The sequence below is a fragment of the Schistocerca americana genome, chromosome 7, assembly GCF_021461395.2.
Source record: "Schistocerca americana isolate TAMUIC-IGC-003095 chromosome 7, iqSchAmer2.1, whole genome shotgun sequence".
In the NCBI taxonomy this organism is placed as follows: Eukaryota; Metazoa; Arthropoda; class Insecta; order Orthoptera; family Acrididae; genus Schistocerca; species Schistocerca americana.
In genome coordinates, this window is record NC_060125.1 from 394,248,292 (window position 1) to 394,272,947 (window position 24,656).

The window sequence follows — 24,656 nt, forward strand, 5'->3', positions numbered from 1 at the left end:
TACAACCACCCTCTGCAATGCTCGATGATCCCTGTTCATCAGTATATGAAGTCAGTATTGATGAAGCTAGGTTTCTTCCTTTGTGTTCCCACTTCAAAATCACATCACCATTAGTTGATCATGGCTGCTTTAGAAGAGAGTAAATGTCACTGATGGATTTGTTACACACATGACATCCAATGACTAGTCCACATCTGAAGTCATGAGCTCTCCTGACTGATCCATTCTGTTGTTACAGCTTCTCTACTGACAACACAATAATTCCCATGCCTCTTCTTATTGTGGTGGGTCAACCTCTCTTGATGTGTAGTGGTCAATTCCCAGAATGTAGGGATTTTCAGATGCTGTTACTCAGATAGCTTATGTTATGCACTACACTTGTAACAGCCAAAAATTCTCAAAAATATATGTTTATACAAGCAGGTGTACACTGAAATTCAAAGTAAACATCTTTTTTATTATTTTATTTATTTATTAACTTTTTCTGAGGAGATGACTGCTGAAATTGGGGCAGCTAGTAAAGCAAAAATGCAACGCAAGCTTGATCTTATGGTGATAAAAAATTTTATCGTATATTATTAAACTGCACTTCTGCACAAGATTTGCATTTTAAATCAAAGTAATCACAATGTCTTTAATTACACTTGAGTGTGGCATTTGCTTATTAAGTAATAATGATTAGGAGTGCCAGCAACAAGAATTTAGGGAGATTAGTCATAAATAAATCTCTTTGGACCACAGTTATTCAAATCCAATTTACAAGTTACTTTTACTCAAGAAAAAGGAAATAACGATTTGCCCATTATCAATTACAAGAATCTCAGGGTCATTAGCAGGGTGTTCAAATTGTGATTGCTATGAGTCAAATGGAACTGGCAGGCAGACATAAATGAGATCTGTAGTGCATTTTACCACACAGTGATCTGGCTGCTATTGGTGTGGTGTAAGACACGCTGCAGGTCAGCACTGTGAGGGCAGCAGGTAGAAGTGCTGTGATTGGCTGGCATATTTCCTGGCAGTGCATAAGTAACAGGCAGCACTGTCTCGATGACAAGTCCCCCTCTTTCCAGTATCCGCCATTAAGTGACCCCTTCAAGGTGATCGCTTCGTGTTCTCCAGAGGCATGGTTCTCAACATGGCCAAGAGCTCAACTGGTTATTTTATGTTTCTCTTCTGGCCAATCAAACTGTTGTTCAGCATCATTGTTAAACATGTTGTGCCAGCCACAATTATCATGGCTGGATGACCACATATAGATTTTATTGTGGGTGGAATTCCTTCCTTGGGCGAACTCCATGTCGGCAGCTAAGAATAAATATCCTGTGATTGTCTACCCATTTGTCACGGTATGTGCAGACGCTAAAGGGCATTAACAGCAAGCATTCTTCCTCTTAGCAAATTGCATGATGTTATTTTCCATTATCACCTCACATCCTGTCTGTCCTCTCTGCTCCACCCACTAACAGGTCACTTCTACTCTTCTCAAAAGCATTCTGGTGTATGATGGTGACTGTCCAGGGGGCAGGGAGTCTATTGTCAGCATGAGCCATGGACACTTCACAGGCTAACTGAAAGATTTAATTTGGCAGTAACACTTATCAAAGTACTTGTAACCAAAATGGTTCAACTGATATGAAAAATGTATTGTATATGTTACAGTGGAAGTGGAAGTTTCAGGGAAAGTATACCATCACCAGTGATAGTGCACCTTCACTGGTCCATTTAGTGAAAGTGGATTACTGATTCAAGTTCTGTCACACAACACACTGACTAGGGATAGTGCACTATCACTAGTGAATGTATACCTTCACTGTCAAGAGGTAAGGAATGTGAACCATGGCTGTAATAACAAAACAGTTGTACTTTGAAAGTTGCATTTATCACCTATAGCTTGAAAACATAGTCTTATTATATAAAATTCATTTATTGCAGCAAGGATGTGCACCATGGCACTTTGAGGTGTACAACACATTTTTGTTTTTGCAAAAGCATCGCAGAGTCTGGCATTTTTGCTGGCAGTTGCATTTGAAGAATCCCTGGCCACTTCCCATCGACTGTCCTCAGGGCAATAGTTTCTTCTGCTGGAACTTCCTCCACTGAGATTATTCTTAGAGAGCAAGTACTGAGCTGGGAACTAAAGCGAAATGTTGTAGTTATAGCTTCAGTGGCATATTGTATCATCCCTTTCATAATTATTTAAAAACAAACAATTTATTACCGTGTATTTAGTTTGCTGAGAACACCATCTCTCATCCCAAATCGGTAGAAGCCATAGACCGTTGTCTTGAGGATGACACCTAAGATTGACCTAGCATCTCCTCTTCCTCTATCAATGTCAGGAACTGGAACTTCCCACTGTTGGAAAGCAGCAATCTGGACACTGCCACGTTCTTTCCACTTGTTATTTTAAGCACTTGTAGGCTTCGTTTCTGTGGTTTTTAATAGCAAAGTTGAATCATCTAAATCAGTCAGGCAGTAGTCATTATTGTTAGGAATACTTTCTCTGTGTTCTCAACCTCTGTTACTGTTGAAATGATACCCTCTTGCAATGAAGATTTACTATGATCATTATCCTGCAATGTTTCATCCCTGTCTCACTGCTAACACTCACTTGATTAATTCTATTTTCACAGTCACCCTTAGAGTGAACATTCATCAATGCTCCAGGATATACACTTGTTTAAGACAAACAATGTTTAGGAGGGCAGCCAACAAATTTAGTGAGGTGGTCCTGATAAACCATTATAAATTTGTAATCACTTTATACAGAGATCTTTTAATTCCAAAATGTACAGTGCCATTCTTCATTCGCTGCCCAAATCTTAATGCATGGCTCCACTCCAAAGTGTTGTGCTCATGCATCCATGTAGTTAGCATATTTTCTACGTCTTGATTTGCTCACTCTACGCTGCCTTGGCTCTGACTGTGTCTAGGTTTACTTTGGTCAATCTTAAAATTGAGCCATAGTTTAGTTGAGCTGCTCATTATTTTGTTAATGAACTCTCTACCACTGTCACACTGCAATATACTGAGGGAGCACCTAACAATGTAAAAATATCAATAATGTTATCGCATATCTCTGCTATCTACTTAACTGCCCCCAACTAAGAAAGGGTATAATGCGAGGAAGGGCTGGTAACTCCACCCAGGCCCCCAGTGCGGTCTTCCACTCGGTGAAATCAGTGGGCCCACGTGAAGGGGAGAAGACCGCAGGTGAGGATAGGCAAAGAGGGCTAGGCCCATGTATTGTGCATCACTCACCCTGTAGCTACAACCCAAGGAAGGAGCCACGCAGCAGCAGCCTGGCTGCAGGAAGACTATGCTTTGAAAAACAAAGTCCGCCTGTAACCAATATGCCACTATTTGGCTACCTTAAGAGAGTTTTGAACTTCAGTGGCCTGAGAACAACGAATTTGTAATCTGCATCTGGTTGCGATTGGAAGTAAATGAGATCAACTTGACATCTGGAATTTAGCTCCTTGAACAGCATTGGCTTCACTACTATTCCTTTGTTCTCACCTTTTTGGTTTTGTAAACAAGGCTCACACAAACTGATATAAATTTAGACATCTCTGTATGCTATATTACAGAACTTTGACTTCAAGCATTTTATCATTCGGTCGCGTCCACCATGGGCAGTCATTACATGAGCTTCAAGCAGAATATCATACAGTTCTTCATCATAAACATTGTATTTAATATTACTTGCTTCAGTTACAGGTGGTATTAATTTGATTACTCCATTCACTTCCTGCACTTCCTATCTCTTCAAAAACTTGTAGTTGTTGCTGTTCCTCTTTCGTCCAGGTTTTAGTGATTTAGCCTTGCTGATAAGTGACTCTTACTTTTCTCTGTCCATGAAGACAGAATTATAACTGAGATTTCCCCGTTCCACTCTAAGATGTTTGTAGAACTTCACTGATTCAACCACAGCTGCACTGATGTGAACTGTAACTGCAGTACTGTCAACCACAGCTGCACTACTGTAAACCATAACTGCACTACTGTCAACCATAACTACACTGCTGTGTAACATAATAATCAGCTGATGACAATTACATTCATGCTGATGCGTGGTAACATTGTTGGACACACCATTAATGACCCGAGAGCAGCAGTGGTACACCTTCACTAGTGGATAATATGCTATGTTCACGTTACCTAGCTGAGTACAGTGATGGTTCACCTTCACTGGTGCATGCATTTTTTTTCACTTTATGGTACACTGTCACTGATCACTTTAGTGATGGTATACATCCATTAGGGAAGGTTTGCCTTCCCTAATCTTCCACTTCCACTGTGACATATACACTAGAGGTCCCCCCAAAAAAATCAGAATGGCTTGCATGAAATGTCTGAAAGGAAGATGTACAGCCTAACTGAAGCATTAAGAAATGAATCTGTAGAACAGTGTGAAACTTATAAATAAATAAATAAACACGACAGAGCATATGCTGAACAACCGTAAAGATTTATGAGAGAGGCTGAAACTTCTACTTTATGAGTTAAAGACAATGAACAATGACAAGGAAAAACAGAGAGGCAATAAGAACTGCATATAGTTTACACAGACTTATCAAACAAAGTATTTGAGTGTATCAAGGTTTATAATATAGCAAAGCATTGTAGGATATATGATTTCTGAGAAGTGCCTGAGCTTACTGCACACGTAGCACCATATGGGAATATATTTCTGAATGAAACCACTGAACCGATAGCAGAACTTATCTCTGTGAAGGCACAATCATTGACACTTTTTTTATTTCAAATGGCCATGGACAGGTTTAGTCAAGCTGTAGTGAGAGGAGAATGTAGCTGCAAGCACATGTGTGCAAGAAGAATGCTTGTCTGAATGCTGAGTTATGATCTCCGACATTTTGTTTTAATGCCTGTCTGCTTTATGTTGTCACCACCATGCGTTGAATAGTGGTTGTGTTTATTCACTCCATTAGTTTTACCGCAATCAGAATTTTCAATGGTTATATAAAAAACTGACAGAAAAGTCATTGTTAAATTCCCAAATTCCCACATGGTATAATCTTACAACTACTGTGACACTATTCTGCTGAAAGTATTCTTATTAATGGACACTTTTTTTCATAGTGGCTGAATTTTTTGTTCATATTCTGACCTCCAATTCTGTGTTTCTTTGCTTGAAATTGTGTTTCACAACACATAAAACTGAACATTTACTTTTAGAACTTGACACAACTGCTTGTATCTATAAATCCCTAACACATATAATCAAACTACACTGCTCCCAGTTGTATCAAATCTGGACATATGCCAAATAATCATGTAGAATATGTATAAAATTCTCCAAGGAATCATCTTGAATTACCTGACGTTTCATGGCTAAGAGCAATTATTTTACAAATGTGATCTCAAAGGAGCTATTCCTTTTGATCCTACTGCAGCAAGAATAATGCTGCAGAACTGTACAAAACTGTTTTTACAGTAACGGTTGTGTTTCTTCAATTGTTAACACCTAAAAATTAAGTACCAACAACAGCGACCTAGAAGTAGACAGAAGCGCTGTAGCAACAATAACTACAAAAAAAAGTTGCTTTTCTAAATCTACATAAAATATTGAAATGTTTTCCATTAGTGAGAATTCATATTTGTGTTACAATGCATTCACACTAGTACGTTATACTTCTGAGCAATTTCTTCTCGAGACTGTATTTATCTGTCGATGGAAATTAATTCTACACATCATGGAGAATGTAAATGTGGTTACTGATCCGGTGTAAAGTCAAGTGCCAGCACACCAGGTGGGAACGTTAGAGCAGAGGGGGCTGTGAGATGATGTCAGCCAATTGCACGCTGTCCGACCCCTCTACAGGACAATAACGCAACGGCAGCACCCTCTACACAAAAAGGACATTAATGCCGCGCCACCTGGCTGCAGCCCAGTTCTGTGAGTTCTACACCAGTGAGTTCAAGAATAGCATCAAGATTAGTCATTTCGCTTCTACTATGTAGCATTTTCTATACTGTCATCCTTCGCTTGTGACACATCGCTAATTCACAAAGTTAAGAATTGCAATCATTTCCTTTTGTAATATATTTCATTAATATGATTTGCTTGAACTATTGTCTAGCGATCCGAGAAAGCAGGTTTCCTAGGCACCCCATATTCGACGCGTAGGCAGGATACCATATTTACAAATTAAATTAGGTACAGAAACTCGTCTATGTATAGTACTGGTTTCTGTACTGTTGCACACAAATTTAGATTGTTTACTGCACCTGCTATTGGAGACTAACGAAATTATGAATATTCCTGAAAATATTTTCATCTGTGTGTAGATACAACATTTAACTGCTTTTGACAGCATGCAGATTGTAATATTTATTTTTAAAATCCATAAAACAGACACATGATAAAGATATCTGCAGTTATTTCTGTACCTTTTGAAAGAAACTGAACACAACAAAGGACAATTTCTTTAAAACATAAAAAAAAGAGGAGATAAAGTTCATAATGAGTAAAAATGGAAGAATTTTCAATAAATGATTAGCACAAAATGTCAATACTCAAAGAGAAAGTTGTTCATACACTGCTGAACGTGGTACTTATTGCCTCACAATTGTAGATAATTTTTAAATAGTCAATTCTCATGAGCAGTTTTTGGAGGAGAGCTGAAAGCTATTAGCATTTCTGTCTGTTTTATTTGATGACATGAAAGTACCTCCACCTATACAGAGCATGCAAGCTTCCTCATTTAACTTTTAGTGACAAATACTGAACTTTTAACCAGGGCACTGATCTCATTCATATAATGGTTGCAGTGTAGCAATGAAACAAGTAAGCCTATACATTTACAATTTCCTGAAAGCAAACCTTACACAAGAGAACAACAAAATACAACTTAATAATACATGTAAGTTTTCACTGAGATTAGACTCCACTAAAGGAGATGGAGGTACAAGAGGTTGTACAATTGCTTCAAATAGACATTTACACAACTGCGGATAATTGTGCCTAAATAAGATACTAGGAATGGTACTGCCACAAATCAGCTGCTTCTAAACTGCAAATCACACATCATGTAATGTCATTACATACAGTTTCCTTAAAATAGAAGCAACAATGATCTTACAATGACAACCTACCTCAGTCGCTTGTTTTCCTCCTTTAACGAGGCAGCTTCTTTCTCTAAGCTTGGAAATGCAAGTAGTTTCTGTTCTTGAGACTTTGCATATGCTAGTGTCTCTTGATATGATTCCTGCTCCCTTTGTAAATCCTAAAATTGAAGTCCATAAATTAACTGGATGATTAAACCCAAAAATAGATGGATCTTGTTGGTATACGTATTAACAGAACAATTGCAACAGTACCTTTATTTTACTATTAGCAAGCTGCAAATTATCTTCTGCATTTTTTAGTTTATTTTGCATATTTTTGAACTCTTGCAGTTTCTCCTCTAAACTGGTATTTCTCTCTGACATATCAGCAATTTGCTGTTTTGTATTTTTCAGTTCATGCTTCAGCTGCATCATTTGTCGCTCATTAGCTTTAATATTGGCTTGTACATCAAATTCAAACTGTGAACAATACACATGTATCACTTTCATGATAGGTTGTTTGGGCATTAAACTTTACAAAAATATTGTTTCTTAATATAATACATTGAGAACAATAATAATGTACCAGTGCAGAGAACAATTCTTTAGCATCTAACCACTACATTTATAATGAAAAATATATACACAACAGTGTGTATGAAACTGCATTGCACATGTGATAAGCTTCCCCTTACAGCATTATCGCTTTGGACAAACAGAAGAAAGATTACAGATACATCTACATCTACATCTACATTTATACTCCGCAAGCCACCCAACGGTGTGTGGTGGAGGGCACTTTACGTGCCACTGTCATTACCTCCCTTTCCTGTTCCAGTCGCGTATGGTTCGCGGGAAGAACGACTGTCTGAAAGCCTCCGTGCGCGCTCTAATCTCTCTAATTTTACATTCGTGATCTTCTTGGGAGGTATAAGTAGGGGGAAGCAATATATTCGATACCTCATCCAGATATGCACCCTCTCGAAACCTGGCGAGCAAGCTACACCGCGATGCAGAGCGCCTCTCTTGCAGTCTGCCACTTGAGTTTATTAAACATCTCCGTAACGCTATCACGGTTACCAAATAACCCTGTGACGAAACGCGCCGCTCTTATTTGGATCTTCTCTATCTCCTCCGTCAGACCGATCTGGTACGGATCCCACACTGATGAGCAATACTCAAGTATAGGTCGAATGAGTGTTTTGTAAGCCACCTCCTTTGTTGATGGACTACATTTTCTAAGCACTCTCCCAATGAATCTCAACCTGGTACCCGCCTTACCAACAATTAATTTTATATGATCATTCCACTTCAAATCGTTCCGCACGCATACTCCCAGATATTTTACAGTAGTAACTGCTACCAGTGTTTGTTCCGCTATCATATAATCATACAATAAAGGATCCTTCTTTCTATGTATTCGCAATACATTACATTTGTCTATGTTAAGGGTCAGTTGCCACTCCCTGCACCAAGTGCCTATCCGCTGCAGATCTTCCTGCATTTCGCTACAATTTTCTAATGCTGCGACTTCTCTGTATACTACAGCATCATCCGCGAAAAGCCGCATGGAACTTCCGTCACTATCTACTAGGTCATTTATATATATTGTGAAAAGCAATGGTCCCATAACACTCCCCTGTGGCACGCCAGAGGTTACTTTAACGTCTGTAGACGTCTCTCCATTGATAACAACATGCTGTGTTCTGTTTGCTAAAAACTCTTCAATCCAGCCACACAGCTGGTCTGATATTCCGTAGGCTCTTACTTTGTTTATCAGGCGACAGTGCGGAACTGTATCGAACGCCTTCCGGAAGTGAAGAAAAATAGCATCTACCTGGGAGCCTGTATCTAATATTTTCTGGGTCTCATGAACAAATAAAGCGAGTTGGGTCTCACACGATCACTGTTTCCGGAATCCATGTTGATTCCTACATAGTAGATTCTGGGTTTCCAAAAACGACATGATACTGGAGCAAAAAACATGTTCTAAAATTCTACAACAGATCGACGTCAGAGATATAGGTCTATAGTTTTGCGCATCAGCTCGACGACCCTTCTTGAAGACTGGGACTATCTGTGCTCTTTTCCAATCATTTGGAACCGTCCGTTCCTCTAGAGACTTGCGGTACACGGCTGTTAGAAGGGGGGCAAGTTCTTTCCGTACTCAGTGTAGAATCGAATTGGTATGCCATCAGGTCCAGTGGACTTTCCTCTATTGAGTGATTCCAGTTGCTTTTCTATTCCTTGGACACTTATTTCGATGTCAGCCATTTTTTCGTTTGTGCGAGGATTTAGAGAAGGAACTGCAGTGCGGTCTTCCTCTGTGAAACAGCTTTGGAAAAAGGTGTTTAGTATTTCAGCTTTACGCGTGTCATCCTCTGTTTCAATGCCATCATCATCCCGTAGTGTCTGGATATGCTGTTTCGAGCCACTTACTGATTTTACGTAAGACCAGAACTTCCTAGGATTTTCTGTCAAGTCGGTACATAGAATTTTACTTTCGAATTCAATGAACGCTTCACGCATAGCCCTCCTTACGCTAACTTTGACATCGTTTAGCTTCTGTTTGTCTGAGAGGTTTTGGCTGCGTTTAAACTTGGAGTGGAGCTCTCTTTGCTTTCGCAGTAGTTTCCTAACTTTGTTGTTGTACCACGGTGGGTTTTTCCCGTCCCTCACAGTTTTACTCGGCACGTACCTGTCTAAAACGCATTTTACGATTGCCTTGAACTTTTTCCATAAACACTCAAGATTGTCAGTGTCGGAACAGAAATTTTCGTTATGATCTGTTAGGTAGTCTGAAATCTGCCTTCTATTACTCTTGCTAAACAGATAAACCTTCCTCCCTTTTTTTATATTCCTATTAACTTCCATATTCAGGGATGCTGCAACGGCCTTATGATCACTGATTCCCTGTTCTGTACATACAGAGTCGAAAAGTTCGGGTCTGTTCGTTATCAGTAGGTCCAAGATGTTATCTCCACGAGTCGGTTCTCTGTTTAATTGGTTGGTTGGTTTGGGGGAAGAGACCAAACAGCGAGGTCATCGGTCTCATCGGATAAGGGAAGGATGGAGAAGGAAGTCGGCCGTGCCCTTTCAAAGGAACCATCCCGGCATTTGCCTGGAGTGATTTAGGGAAATCACGGAAAACCTAAATCAGGATGGCCGGATGTGGGATTGAACCGTCGTCCTCCCGAATGCGAGTCCAGTGTGCTAGCCACTGCGCCACCTCGCTCGGTCTCTCTGTTTAATTGCTCGAGGTAATTTTCGGATAGTGCACTCAGTATAATGTCACTCGATGCTCTGTCCCTACCACCCGTCCTAAACATCTGAGTGTCCCAGTCTATATCTGGTAAATTGAAATCTCCACCTAAGACTATAACATGCTGAGAAAATTTATGTGAAATGTATTCCAAGTTTTCTCTCAGTTGTTCTGCCACTAATGCTGCTGAGTCGGGAGGTCGGTAAAAGGAGCCAATTATTAACCTAGTTCGGTTGTTTAGTGTAACCTCCACCCATAATAATTCACAGGAACTATCCACTTCTACTTCACTACAGGATAAACTACTACTAACAGCGACGAACACTCCACCACCGGTTGCATGCAATCTATCCTTTCTAAACACCGTCTGTACCTTTGTAAAAATTTCGGCAGAATTTATCTCTGGCTTAAGCCAGCTTTCTGTACCTATAACGATTTCAGCTTCGGTGCGTTCTATCAGCGCTTGAAGTTCTGGTACTTTACCAACGCAGCTTCGACAGTTGACAATTACAATACCGATTGCTGCTTGGTCCCCGCATGTCCTGACTTTGCCCCGCACCCGTTGAGGCTGTTGCCCTTTCTGTACTTGCCCAAGGCCATCTAACCTAAAAAACCGCCCAGCCCACGCCACACAACCCCTGCTACCCGTGTAGCCGTTTGTTGCGTGTAGTTGACTCCTGACCTATCCAGCGGAACCCGAAACCCCACCACCCTATGGCGCAAGTCGAGGAATCTGCAGCCCACACGATCGCAGAACTGTCTCAGCCTCTGATTCAGACCCTCCACTCGGCTCTGTACCAAAGGTCCGCAGTCAGTCCTGTCGACGATGCTGCAGATGGTGAGCTCTGCTTTCATCCCGCTAGCGAGACTGGCAGTCTTCACCAAATCAGATAGCTGCCGGAAGCCAGAGAGGATTTCCTCCGATCCACAGCGACACACATCATTGGTGCCGACATGAGCGACCACCTGCAGATGAGTGCACCCTGTACCCTTCATGGCATCCGGAAGGACCCTTTCCACATCTGGAATGACTCCCCCCGGTATGCACACTCCACCTACATCAAGATCACCAGCTTCAGAACAGTAGTTTGATCGAGTGAGGTGCTAGAAGAAATTGGCTGTGGTCTTTGAAGAACAATTCCATCATTCACATCCAGTAATGAAAATCTAAATAAGAATGGCTGAAGCCTACAACCCCTAACACAATTTTTGTGCAAGGATAACACTACATCATAAATAATTTTACAATAGTGAACACAGGAGATTGAAATAAGATATGCTTCAAGATATTAACTATCAAACACTACACTTACCATACGTTCTGCTGCTCTAAACAGACAGACATGTGAATGTATGTTGTAAGTAGTTAGGTGAGTTACCAAATAATAATTTTTCTGGACTTCCCAAATTACTTATATTTTTTTAATATCTGATAAGAGTAAAGGAACAAGTCGTCGATTCACATTTATCTGCATAAAAACTATGGCTGTGGCAGCAACAGCTGGGCAATTCCATTCTGGATACATTCGCACTGTCTGTTTGCTAAAGAGGGAGGTAATAATACTTATCACTTTTCTGTCCACTGTGACAGCTTGTTAAGAACATTCTGTCATGTAAAATAAATAAGCTGTGGAGAGAAGCAATGCAAACAATAAAAACAAATCACAACTGTTGCATTACCAGCTGCAAGCATTGTATGCAACTGATTGGACAACTATGGTAGAAGAGCATTGTGACAATGGTGGACAGTATAGAAAGTGGGATCAAGCTCATTCTCTGGTTGGTTGTTGCTACACTAACTGTCATGTAAACAATTAGCTGCCAATCACTTTGTTGTTCTGATACAGGTATAACACTAGTTAAATACAGGTATCAGCGATCGCTTTGCACAATATATTGTAATGATTGGGATAGAGCCAGGTAACAGAATTAGTAACTTAATTTGTATCTGAAAATGGCTGCATCTTGACCATTTACAGATGAGATTGCAGAATACCACACAATATTTAGTAACTTGAGTACATATGTAACACCTTTGCACTACATAAGCTGAAAGTTTCTACATGAAACCATATGTAATCATTATTGATATTGAATGATCACTTACTTAAGGATTTGAAATGCTTGACTGATGTAAGTGAAATTAAATGAAGAACAATGAACATAATTTATCTTCTAATACTGTAATTATGTCTGTCATTATTCCCCATGAACTATTGATTATTCACGACAAATTTCATGAGAGAAAATAAGATGTCGGACAAAAAAATTAGTCACCCCTACAAGCAATCACACCAATAATGCATAACTGTTTTGTAATTATATTAATGTTATGATGAATACAGCCTAAAAATTTCTTCACATACACCCGAACCTGCTGAAGATTATCAGATCCCACACAGCTACCAAACTATAGGGATGATGATGGCAACGTTTCCTCTACTATTTCAAACTGTCTCAGACTTTTCCACAGGATTAGGATTGGATAATTTAGCTGGCTATATGAGATGCGTTAAGGTGCCTTAGTGTCCATCAGTCCAGGAATTTATTACATGGTCAAGGCTGATTAGTTAGGCACAGGTTTCTCAGGCATAAGATTCTTCTTTTAACTGTTGTATTAAAGTTTAGTCTGACTGCCCTGACTGCCTAACATGAGACAGACAACTTTTCCTAGGATGAAGTAAAAGAAATTATTAAAATAATAGGGGGGGGGGGATCTTACAATACTCATTATGTAAATACAGAAGAGAGGGCAAAACTTTGTCACCAAGATGGTAAAATAAACAGCACGGTTTACATTAACAGTAAACTAAATGACTGGGCCCAAGACACGGTACAAAAAGCATCCACAAAACATTACTAAACCACCTCTGGCTTGGACTGCACCCTCATGGGTTAAACCGCTCATTAGGCCGGTATTACACTATCAAATTTCTTCGTCAAATATCTTTGTCCAATGTCTTTGTCAAAGATATTTGATGGTGTAATAGGGAACTTTGTCAAATGTCATCCAATATTTGATCAAATCTAGGGCCTCGCTGTAGATTTGATCAAAGAAGTCGCTTGTCTTCTGTTCACTGCAATGTGACATGTTACCACATGGAGCACTAGCATCGCTGCATTCTGTCGTCTGTAGTGTTTTTATAAACATTGCGGGTAAATACAATTGGTGTGTGCTAACAACTACAAAATTAATAGAGATGTTTGAAGCTGATAGGCGCTTTACAACATGAGGCACGCTGAATACAAAAATAGATTACGAAGATTGGAGACCTAACCTAACCTAACCTAACCCTCTCCTGTAGCAAGGAATCGGAGTGTTACAGTGAGCCTGTCTTCTGCAGATGTAGGAGTTCTTAAGTGAATATTGTGCTTTGTGATATGAGGATAAACTTCATTGAGCACATACAGAAATGTATGCTTATCCATTCTTAAGTAATTGATGTGCGACTTGACGTCCTTCACTATAAGCTCACATAACAAGTTTTGTTGAATACTTTTGTTGTGTCGTCGTAAAACCCACGGCTTCACCCAGCTATGTTTCCTTTTTCTTCCCCTGCTTCACTTTCGCATATGCACACAGTGCAATTGTGGTACATTCAACTGCTGCGGTTAATAACAAGTTGTTGTTGTCAGCCATCTTGAACTTTGACGAAAAATATGATGACAGTGTAATACCCCTTCTACCACTACGTCAAAGATCTTTGTCAAATATATTTGACGGAATATTTGATAGTGTAATACCGGCCTTAGACCCATGGTGCACTTTATGCACTGCATTATTTGAGAAAAGGCAAAATTGCAACTAGTAGGATCACATTATGCACAATCAGTCAGTTACTGTCCAGTTTGTGTGCTGTATGGCCCACTGAAAAAGTCCAGCTATAGCGCCACTGTTAGCAATGACCTTTAGTGAGGTACCCAACTCCAAAAGTTCATTGCATCCACATGTGTTCACGAAATTAGCTGAAACTGATCTGCATAACCTGATAGCAGTAATTTGTCGGATTTGAACAGACTGCCACTGACAAGTCATGACGATTGTCTGTGGTCCCTCTGGCTTAGGATATTATTCTTATGACCAATGTTCTAACACTATGTTACATGGCCACATGTGGTACAGTGTTCTTTGTGAACATGTTTAACTGCCTGCTTTGATACACCAACGAATCGCACAACTTCATTCTTTTTGTAATCGTGACCACATCCAAACATGATTGATCCTCTCTGCCACTGTGTTATGTTACCATATCACTCTATACGATACTGCTGCATGAAAATAAGCAAGGTGTGTTATCTTCTGGTGGTGAAATTACAATATTGTCAAGGCACACATTTGTAACTGAAGAAAACTAACCCAAACCTGCAGAACTATTATTTCCTTACCATGGAGGAAACAGGGACAGGTTGAGGTAGTTTAGAAAGGAGGATCCAGTCACTCATGTCATTAGAATGGGGGGGGGGGGGGGGGGGGGGGCAACTGTGAGAATAAGAGGGAGCGAATATGTGGGTGGAAGTGTCAGAGAAGTAGATTGTCAAAGACAGTATATTGGTAAACACTGTGCCAGCCAAAGATAATAAAGAACAGAGTATAAAATAAAGATGGACAGAGGAAGACAAAAGTGAAACGGATAGTGCAATGAAAAACTCAAAAAGGAACATGGAAAAAGCAAAGCTAGATTTGGGAAGGGGGGGGGGGGGGGACTGGGAATGGAGACAAGAAGGAACAAAGAAAATGACCGAGTAAATAGATAAGATGTAATTAAATAGATAACAAAAACAAACAAGAGAGTAGGTAGATTATTATATATTTTATTTATTTACTGAATCATTTTCTTTGTTCCTCCTTATCTTCCTCATCCCTTCCCACACCACCTTTCTCTCTCTCTCTTCTCTCTCTCTCTCTCTGTTTTTTCTTTCATGTCCCCTTTTAAGTTTGTCATTGCAATATTCATTTCACTTCTGTTTTTCTTCCTCTATCCCTCTTCCCTTTATATTCTGTCCTTATACTAAGTATGGACATGCTGCCTACCTTTATACTATCTTTAACAACATACTCTCTCTGACACTTTCCATTTCATGTCTGCCTCCTCACCCCCCCCCCCCTCCCTCCCTCCCAGGGTACTCCGTGCAGCTGCAGCTGTGTTACCTATACTGCTACGGTGTTGTAATGGGTAACATATCTGCCTAGTCAGCTGGAGACCTGGGTTAAAAGTCCCAGCCATGGCATAAGTTTTAATTAATTTCTTCAGCTTCTATCTTCATCTTCCCATATATAATGCTTCAATTTTAATCAACAGATATGTTACCTTGTCCTGTGACCTGTTTTGTCTTTTGTTCCATATAGATTCAATTCTGTTATCTAAATTATTAATTTCAGATATAGACTGAGCTTTTTGGAGGCCAGGCCACCTTTGAAAGCTGTCGTGTTGTATACTAGCTCTGCTGTAATCGTTAAACAGCTTTCTATATTGGTATTTCGGGGTGCACTAAGCCTCATGATGCCAATTGAGGAGCTACTTGACCAAATAGTAGCGGCTCCGGTCAAAGAAAACCATCATAACGACCGGGAGAGCGGTGTGCTGACCACACGCCCCTCCTATCCGCATCCTCAACTGAGGATGACACGGTGGTCGGATGGTCCTGATGGGCCACTTGTGGCCTGAAGACGGAGTGCTTTATATTGGTATGACTACTAACCACCTATCCACCAGGACGAATGGCCACTGCCAAACTGTGGCCGAGAGCAACGTGGAACATCCTGTGGTACAACATGCAGCTTAACACAACATGCTGCTTCACAATCTGGGCCACCTGGATCCTCCCCCCCCCCCCCCCCCCCCCCCGCTACTGCCTTTTCTGAACCATGCAGACAGAGATTATCCTTACAACACTTCCTCTGCTCCCGAAATCATACTGGCATCAACCAACGGTAACCTTCCATCTCCAAACCCTCCACCGAGCAGCTTCTGCCCCCTCTGATCACCTGTTCGCAATTCATATCATCTCACCATCGTTGTATGCCACCCTATACCAATGCACACACCAGTCTTTTCTCCTTCTCTGCTCCTCTCCTTTTCTGCTCTACGTTTCCCACCCATCCTCATCCATGGCCTCCCGATGCCTGTACCTGGCTGCCTCGTCCCGTCAACTCTGGTTCTCGCATGCTCCACCAGCCAGTGCTGACTTGTGCAGCACTGACGTCTCCCATCCCCCTTCCCCACCCCAGTCCGGACTGCTGCTTCTATTTGACACAACACACATTCTGGTCAGAGATAGCAGTAGTGTGTATGAAATGTGCTTGCTTGTGTGAATATGTGAGAGTGTGTGTGTGTGTGTGTGTGTGTGTGTGTGTGTGTGTGTGTGTGTGTGTGTGTGTGTGTGTGTGTGTGTGGGGAGGGGGGGGGGGGGGTCTTTTCATTGTGCCTGTCTGCAACTCAATGTGTTATCTTCATGGCGAGTAGCAATCTATCTTTACGTAACATTGTTCAGATACACTGACCAGCCAGAACATCATGACAGCTTACCTAATGTCCCCACCCTGACATGCATAAAAGCAGTGAAGTGTGAAGTGTCGTGGCATGGAAGCAATGAGGCCTTGGTAGGTCGCTGGAGGGACTTGGCACCATATCTGCACACACAATTCACCTAATTACCATAAATTCCAGGGGAGGGGGGGGGGGGGGGCATGAGCTCTGATGCCACTTTCAATCATATCCCAGTTGTATTCGATCAAGTTCAGATCTGGTGAATTGGTGGGGCAGCACATCAACTGAAATTTGCCACTGTGTTCCTCAAACTACTCCATCATCTCACTCCTGGTGCACTATATTGCTGAAAAATGCCACTGCCATCAGGAAACAGGATCGTCACGAAGGGGCGTATGTGGACTGCAACCAGTGTACGATAGTCCTCGGCCATCACAGTGCCTTGCACAAGCTCCACTGGACCCATGGATGCCCACGTAACTGTCCCCCAGAGCATAATGGAGCCACTGTCAGCTTGTCTCCATCCCATAGTATAGGTGTCAAGGAGCTGTTCCCGTAGAACACCATGCAATGTTCTGCCACTGTGCCAATGTCTAGTGCCGATGGTCACATGCCCATTTCAATCATAGATGACGATGTCATGGCGTTAACAATGACACACACAAGGGTCGTTGGCTGCGGAGGTCCATCTTCTGGAGTTTTCAGTGCACTTTGTGTTCAGAACCACTTGTATTCTGCTCAACACTTAAGTCTGATGTTAGTTCCATAACAGTTTGTCGCCTGTCCTGTTTTAACCATCTGCCCAGCCTACAATGTTTGACATCTGTAATGAGGGTTAGCCGCCCAACCCCACAATGTGGTTTCACCTTGGTTTTGTCACGAGTTGAAGACACTCACTACAGCACTGCTTGAACAACCAACAAGTCCAAAATGCTTGTGCTGAGCCATTACAATCTGCTCTCGCTCAAACCCACATAGATCGTACACCTTCCTCATTCTACACACGGACAACAAACTCACTGATACTATGTGCACAATGCATGTGTGTGACTAGTGGTCATTCCTCGCCAGGTGATGCTGCTGTTGCCTGGACGGGTTTATATCGATAGTAGGTATGAGATGGACTTCTGGAGAAGATTGGCAAGAATCTCCAGGAAAGAGAAGATAAGGAACACCGAAATAATAAGGAGAATGGAAATAAAAGAAAGAGTATATAACGTGATGGATAGGAAGAAATTACAGTGTTGCGAGCATGTACGATGAATGGAGGAAGCCAGAATATCAAAATTGATACTGGAGTGGGAACCAGAGGGGAGAAGAAGAAGATGATGACCTACGAACATCTGGCTCCAAAATGTACAGCACACAATGAGGCAAATGGGCGCAGAGGAAGAGGAGAGACAAGTTCGAAACACCTGGAAGAATATTTTGAAAATATAGTTAAAGAATGTTTATTCCTTGTATAGTAATTTCCGAGTAAATTATTATGTTGGAGAAAATATTCTGTAGTGAAGAAGACCTCAAAATAATAATAATAATAATAATAATAATAATAATAATAAAGGTAGGAGGTCAAAATGTTCCGACGATCAGTGTGTAATATGTATACTTACAAACTTGTTAATAAATTTTCTTGGTAACATGAAGTAGTTTTTGTAGTATACAACTAATGAAAGACCTTTACTTGATGTTGTAAACATATAAACTTCCCTTTTCCATTCCCAAAATACTCTAATCTCATTACTGATCAGTGTTTTTTGCACGTCTTATTACTGTCCTTTCCGATTTGTTTACTAGGAAAGCTATTTTTCAACAATGACACAAGTTTACATGGAATACATTATATGTGACAATGATTTATGGTTCAAATGGCTCTCAGCACTATGGGACTCAACATCTGAGGTCATCAGTCCCCTAGAACTTAGAACTACTTAAACCTAACTAACCTAAGGACATCACACACATCCACGCCCGAGGCAGGATTCGAACCTGCGACCATAGCGGTCGCCGGTTCCCGACTGAAGCACCTAGAACCGCTCGCCCACACCGGCCGGCAACAATGATTTTTCCTGCCTGTAAATTGGGCTCTGTCTATCTTTTCTCAGGTACATTTAAAATCTTTTGCACTGAAGCAATTAATTATACTTAAACTGTATGATTCAAACCAAGTTTCCAGGTATTTTTTCTCTCACATTACTTTAGAAAATCTACAACTGAATCACCACAGTCATTATTTGCTTATCTGGTCTGACAGATAGCATAAAAAATAATCAGGATGCCTCACAATCAAAGTCTTGCAGGAAGTATCTATATACTGTCACAAGTGCTTGCTTCTGTGTCCTGATATTTGCAAATTTTACTTATTTCAATTTTCCTAAATTGCTGACCTGCCTTTATATAAGTGGTAATAACTCCTTTTCTGTATTTACTCTACAAAATTAATATTCTACTATATAATAACTTACGCCTAATTTCCTTATCCCAGTGGTTATGTAGTGTTCAGGCAGACAACATATTATTATGCATTCATGATCTTTATGTGATTTACCTTATTTAATTCCATGATATTCTCATGAAATAAGCTAATGCTAAATTTGAGGAATTTCTTACAAAATATGTAGAAATTTTCTATCATTGTAATTCCCATGTACAATTTTATGTATAAGCAGAAAACTGAAAAGAAAAGTCACATATGCCTTTGCAAATGACAATATTTTTACATACTGGACACTCTGCTGCCTTGTGTCTGACTAATGGGCTTAATGATTTCCTGCATTTTATGTAATGTGGTTTCTCATTCCTCCCACCACCTCACTATCCACTGCCAAAAGATACACCAGGCGATTCTCCTAAATACTGAAGAGCTGCAAGTATTTTTTAATAACTTCTTTTATTTTCCTATTCTCTAATTAGTCATGATACAACACTGAACTTACCTCTTGTATCTTATCCTTTAGTTCTTTGTTTTCACTCTTCAGTGAATTATTACTTCTCTCTAAATTATTCACCTTAGTATTCATGCTCTTTTTATATTCTGAGTACTCTTCCATGGCTTCTTCTTCCCGCATTCGAATGGCTTCAAGGTGATTTTCCAGTTCTAGAATCTAAAACAAATTGTTGTAGAGGGAATTGGTATTATTTCGAAGACAACTGAAAAAATACATCAAATAATCAATAAAGAAATCCCCTACAAAAAACAGTGTGTAGAAAAATCCATTTTCAGTCACAAACAGCAATTTCCACGACTAATATCAGGATGAATATTGTTTCGTTAACACTAACAAGAATTTATACCATGCAGGGTATGTAGAAACTCTGAAATATGTAGTAGTGATATTCATACTACTCCATCATGACAAGCAACAAATATACTTCTCTTTACTTACAACCGTGTTGATGCTGCTGAATCAACAGTGCACATTCTAGATCATTTTATGTTACTGGATTTCAATTTTGTCACTGTGTAATTCTACATCATTTACGTCCCTTCTTGTTTTCAGTCTTCCATCCATTGGTTAATTTCATTCTGGCCTATGTTGTGCTAATCTTTTCATCTCTACTTCAACATCCTCAATCTGTTGTACACAATACCATTTTTGTCTTGTCTTATTAAATATTTTCCAACTACTAGTTTTCCCAATGCCAAGTTGGTTTAGCCGGCTACGTGTGAAGTGTGTGACTACTGGATTACAGGAACATCAAAGTTAGAAGGGTGGAAGAGCACTTACAAGAAATTAAATTAGACTGGAGATGAAATCGCATTTGCATTCCATACATTTGCTGGACATGAATTTCCAGCAGCTACCGAATGCAAAGGATACTGCTGGTTGCACATGTAGAGTCAAGTAAGCAATAATGAAGCCTGTTCATTTGTTCGTAAATCACCAACAATTCTTTTTGTCAACTTAAGAGACCACTGGCCTTACTTGTGGAATGGAACGAAGGAAGGAAGGATGGGGTTTAACATCCTATGAATAACATGGTATTTAGAGATAGAGCTGGAGTTTGGAATCGACAAGGATGGGAAAGAAACTACCAGCATTTGTCTTAAGTTATTTATCATCAGTTCTTTGATTACGCAACTGGCAGCCAAGTACTGGAAAGAGTCACACCTGTCGAACATCTAGGAACCTGCTGCTACATAAATTTGAAGTTGAACAACAATAGTAAAACTAGTCATTGGTAATTCAGATGACAGATGGATTCACTGAAAAATTCCGTGCAACTGAGACTCACCTACAAAGAAGGTAGCTTATGAAACCCTCCTTTGACATATTAATGATCACTGTTTATCAGTCATGGAACCATGCACGGTAGGGTGAATAGAAGAGAATGAAAAAGGCACAAATAAGAGCAGCATGTTTCATCACATGTTTATTTAGAAAGTATGAGAATATCAAGGAGATACTCATCCATCACTAGGGGTAGATGCTACAAGAGAGGCGTTGTGGGTTATGGAAATGTTTACTACTAAAATTCTGAGATTCCAGCTACATATTACCTAATTCCAAATATATCTATTGAAAGAACTGTAACTATAAAATCTAAGAAACTCAAACTCATTCTTTCTGTGTATCATTCAAAAATGGGTTGACATTTATGACTGTTATCTCTTGTGTGCTCGGCCCCAGACTTCTGACTGCCATACATTGCTATATCTTTTCCATTACTGCCTGGCATATGAGAGAGGTGAGTTCATAGCGATGTTCCACAACTACTGTAACAACCACATCTGGCTTTCAGTCATACCTCTTGTCTGACACTTTTCTGTTGCATCTCCTCAATTCACTGACACCACCACTTTAATTCCTCTGTTGTCATGACATCCTTCACCAGACTACTTCTGTGACATCTTTCAATAAGTGTGAGATTTTGTTGGCCTTTGTCATACTCAGTTTAGCTACGTGTTGTTTCCCAATGAGATTAGACCCTGTTCTTCAAATGCTCTTCTGCTATGTGGACTTGCTGCTGATTGTTGCATTCTGCCTGGAATTAGCTCCAGCTATTGAGCCTCTCTTCAATGTTCATGAACCACTGCTGGGCTGTACCATCCAAGAAAAAGTACACATTTGCCAAGCACATCATGTCATCCCACTTATTGTATTTGGTGGCTCAGTCAAATCCTTAAAGCCATTTGTCAGGCCCCGACCAATGCCTCAGGAAAACACTAGTAGCTGACTTATCACTGTTTTGAAATCAGTATGCCTTCTGAATATACGAATCTTAGGAACGATGTAATGCGTGTATTTCAACTCCTGTCCGTGTAGATGACGTCTCTTGTATTGCCTAATTGGAGCCACAGTGTAGCAGAATTTTTGAAGTATCAAGTGTGTCCACCAATTTCATGTCGAAACCACAATCAAGTCAAAAACCAAAGACAGGATCATCAATGTAGTACAACACTTAGAACTGGAAGGATGTTTAGTACTGACACTAACATACAGCCATGACAGAACTGCACTCCCGGAAGAAAAGTGCAGATACTATCTGAGACTACCTGTCGAGAGGAACAGGTCCAGTATTTATACCTACTGTCTTCCCCCTCCACTGACAGATCTATGTGCTCCATGTGCAGTCTGTTAACACTAGAATCATCCTGACATTTTCCGTTTTTAGTCCAGCGTGTCTGGCAGAAATCCGATTTTCTGTTGTCAGAATGGTGCACCTGGTGCTCTGTCTGGGGTTTGGTCCCCATATCCACATGTTCAGTTATTTTGTTGAGTTCTCCTGCTGTGACCATCGTGTTTTGAATAACTCCAGTGCAGGATCCCAGGCTTGCTGAATTGTGTCACGAGCAGGGCTCTCTTGAAGACAACAGACATGCTTGAAAGGGTCATCAAACAACAATCAGGAGTGCCAGTTGCACCAAGACTGTATGGACTGCCTAAGGTACACAAAAGTGGTTGCACCACTACACCCAATTGTCAGCAACATTGGCACATCACGCAATTTATTTGAAGACACTGCTCTGCCCATATATGGGGGAAATGTATTCACCACATCCGCAACTCATAGGACTTCATATACACCTCAAGCAACTACACATCACGGAATCTGATACAATGGTTAGTTTTAATGTGGTCTCCACAATGTGTAACATGGTACAACCAAAAGATTCACTGGAACTTATTGCAGAGAAATTAGATGATTCCCAAATGGACCTGTTCAGGCATATACTGCCTTCAATGGTTGCAGCAGTAGAACTCAACACAAAGAAGAACTGAGAAAGTGGACATAAAGAATGAACCCCAAACAGAAAACCAGCTGCACCTTACTGTTCTCAGTAAATGATGGAACTGTTCGACTCAAACCAAAGTCTCTGGTAGCATCTGATGATGATGAGTCATACTTTCAAAATACAAGGGAGGATCGGAAAGTAACTCACAATAACTTTTTTCTCACGTGGTGTTGCAGCTGGAATGTTGAAATTTCATGATGACATAGTTTGATGTTTGCACTACAGGGGGTATTTTGTTTTCATGTTAATCTCTAATGAGAGAATCCTGAACTATGAAACAAACATGGCACGCATGTCACTGTCCTCAACTTGTGAAGAGCAGCGAAGTGTAGTTTGATATTTGTGGACCAAAGGGCATAAACAGAGTGAAACTGACATGGAAATGTGTGGCATGTATGAGGACGACGGTATGGACTGTAGCAATGACACCAGGTGGTGTGCATTCTTCCCTAAGGGCCGTATGAACCTTAGTGGTTTATGATGCTCTAGGTGGCTGGTAACAGCTGCAACCTCACAGAATGTCAGAGCCACTAAGGCAGCAATTTTGAAAGACCAGCATGTGCAACTGCAAACCTTACCACAGCAGTTCAACATTTCTTATGGTGCAGCGTACGATATTGTTCAAGACTCACTGAAATTTCGTAACGTTAGTGCTTGGTGGGTGCCTAAGAAACTGACAGATAACCAAAAGGGCCAGCGAATGATGACAAGTTTGGATCACTTAATGCATTAGGCCGCAGAAGGGCACGACTTCCTGAAAGGAACTGTCACTGGTGATGAGTCATGGGCATACCACTACATGCGTGAAACCACGCAGACCTTTAAGGGTTGGAAACAGGCTGCTTCCACGATAGGAAGAAAATTCTAAGTGACTCAACCTGCTAGGAAAGTGCTTGAGAGTGTTACGGGATATGCATGCTGTGTTATTGGTGGGCTTTGATGAACACAGGATCACTGTGAATGCTGCAGCCTACAATAAAACTTTGGTTCAGATATGTCGTGCCCTTTGTAATAAATGCCACAACATTAATGCTGATGGTGTCAAACTTCTTCACAATGCTCATCCCTCATGCCGCTGCATCCGTTTGTGAGAAAATAGTCAAATTTGTGTGGGAGATCTGCAGCATCCACCATACAGTCCGGTCCTTGCACTGTTGGACTGACAAATGTTTTGGTTCCACGAAGAAATTCCTGGCCGGCCAACACTTTGCAACAGATACAGAAGTGAAATCAGTAGTCCACAGATGGCTATACTCCAACAATGGACTTCTATGAACATGGCGTATTGAAATTGGTATCACAATGGGAGAAATGTGTTGAGAATGTGGTTGATGATGTACATGTAGACAAAAGTAGGTAAAGGATGAGAGTTCACTTGTGACTTTCTTTTTTTGTTTTGTTACCTATTACAATTTTTGGTAATAAAATAATTGTGCGTTACTTTCCAATTCTTCTTGTATTATGTGTGGGTAATACTGATAGCCGGTAGAACACCTGGCACTTTCAAGGTGTCAATAAGAAAATTGCTGCAAATCGTAGAAAGACCATCAAATTGTCAAAATTTGGATTAATCACTGACAGGTGCCCATAAATATAA

General features: G+C 40.5%; 1 protein-coding gene across 1 annotated transcript in view; it reads right to left on the bottom strand.

The window, feature by feature from the left end:
• LOC124622027 (mitotic spindle assembly checkpoint protein MAD1) overlaps positions 1 to 24,656 on the bottom strand; it is a 104,011-nt gene that overhangs the window by 57,434 nt on the left and 21,921 nt on the right. Inside the window, exons 3-5 of the mRNA XM_047147583.1 lie at positions 19,758 to 19,925; positions 7,345 to 7,551; positions 7,120 to 7,250 (exon numbers count right to left, since the gene is read on the bottom strand). Coding sequence (XP_047003539.1) covers positions 7,120 to 7,250; positions 7,345 to 7,551; positions 19,758 to 19,925 — 506 coding nt within the window. The remainder of the gene's footprint in view (positions 1 to 7,119; positions 7,251 to 7,344; positions 7,552 to 19,757; positions 19,926 to 24,656) is intronic.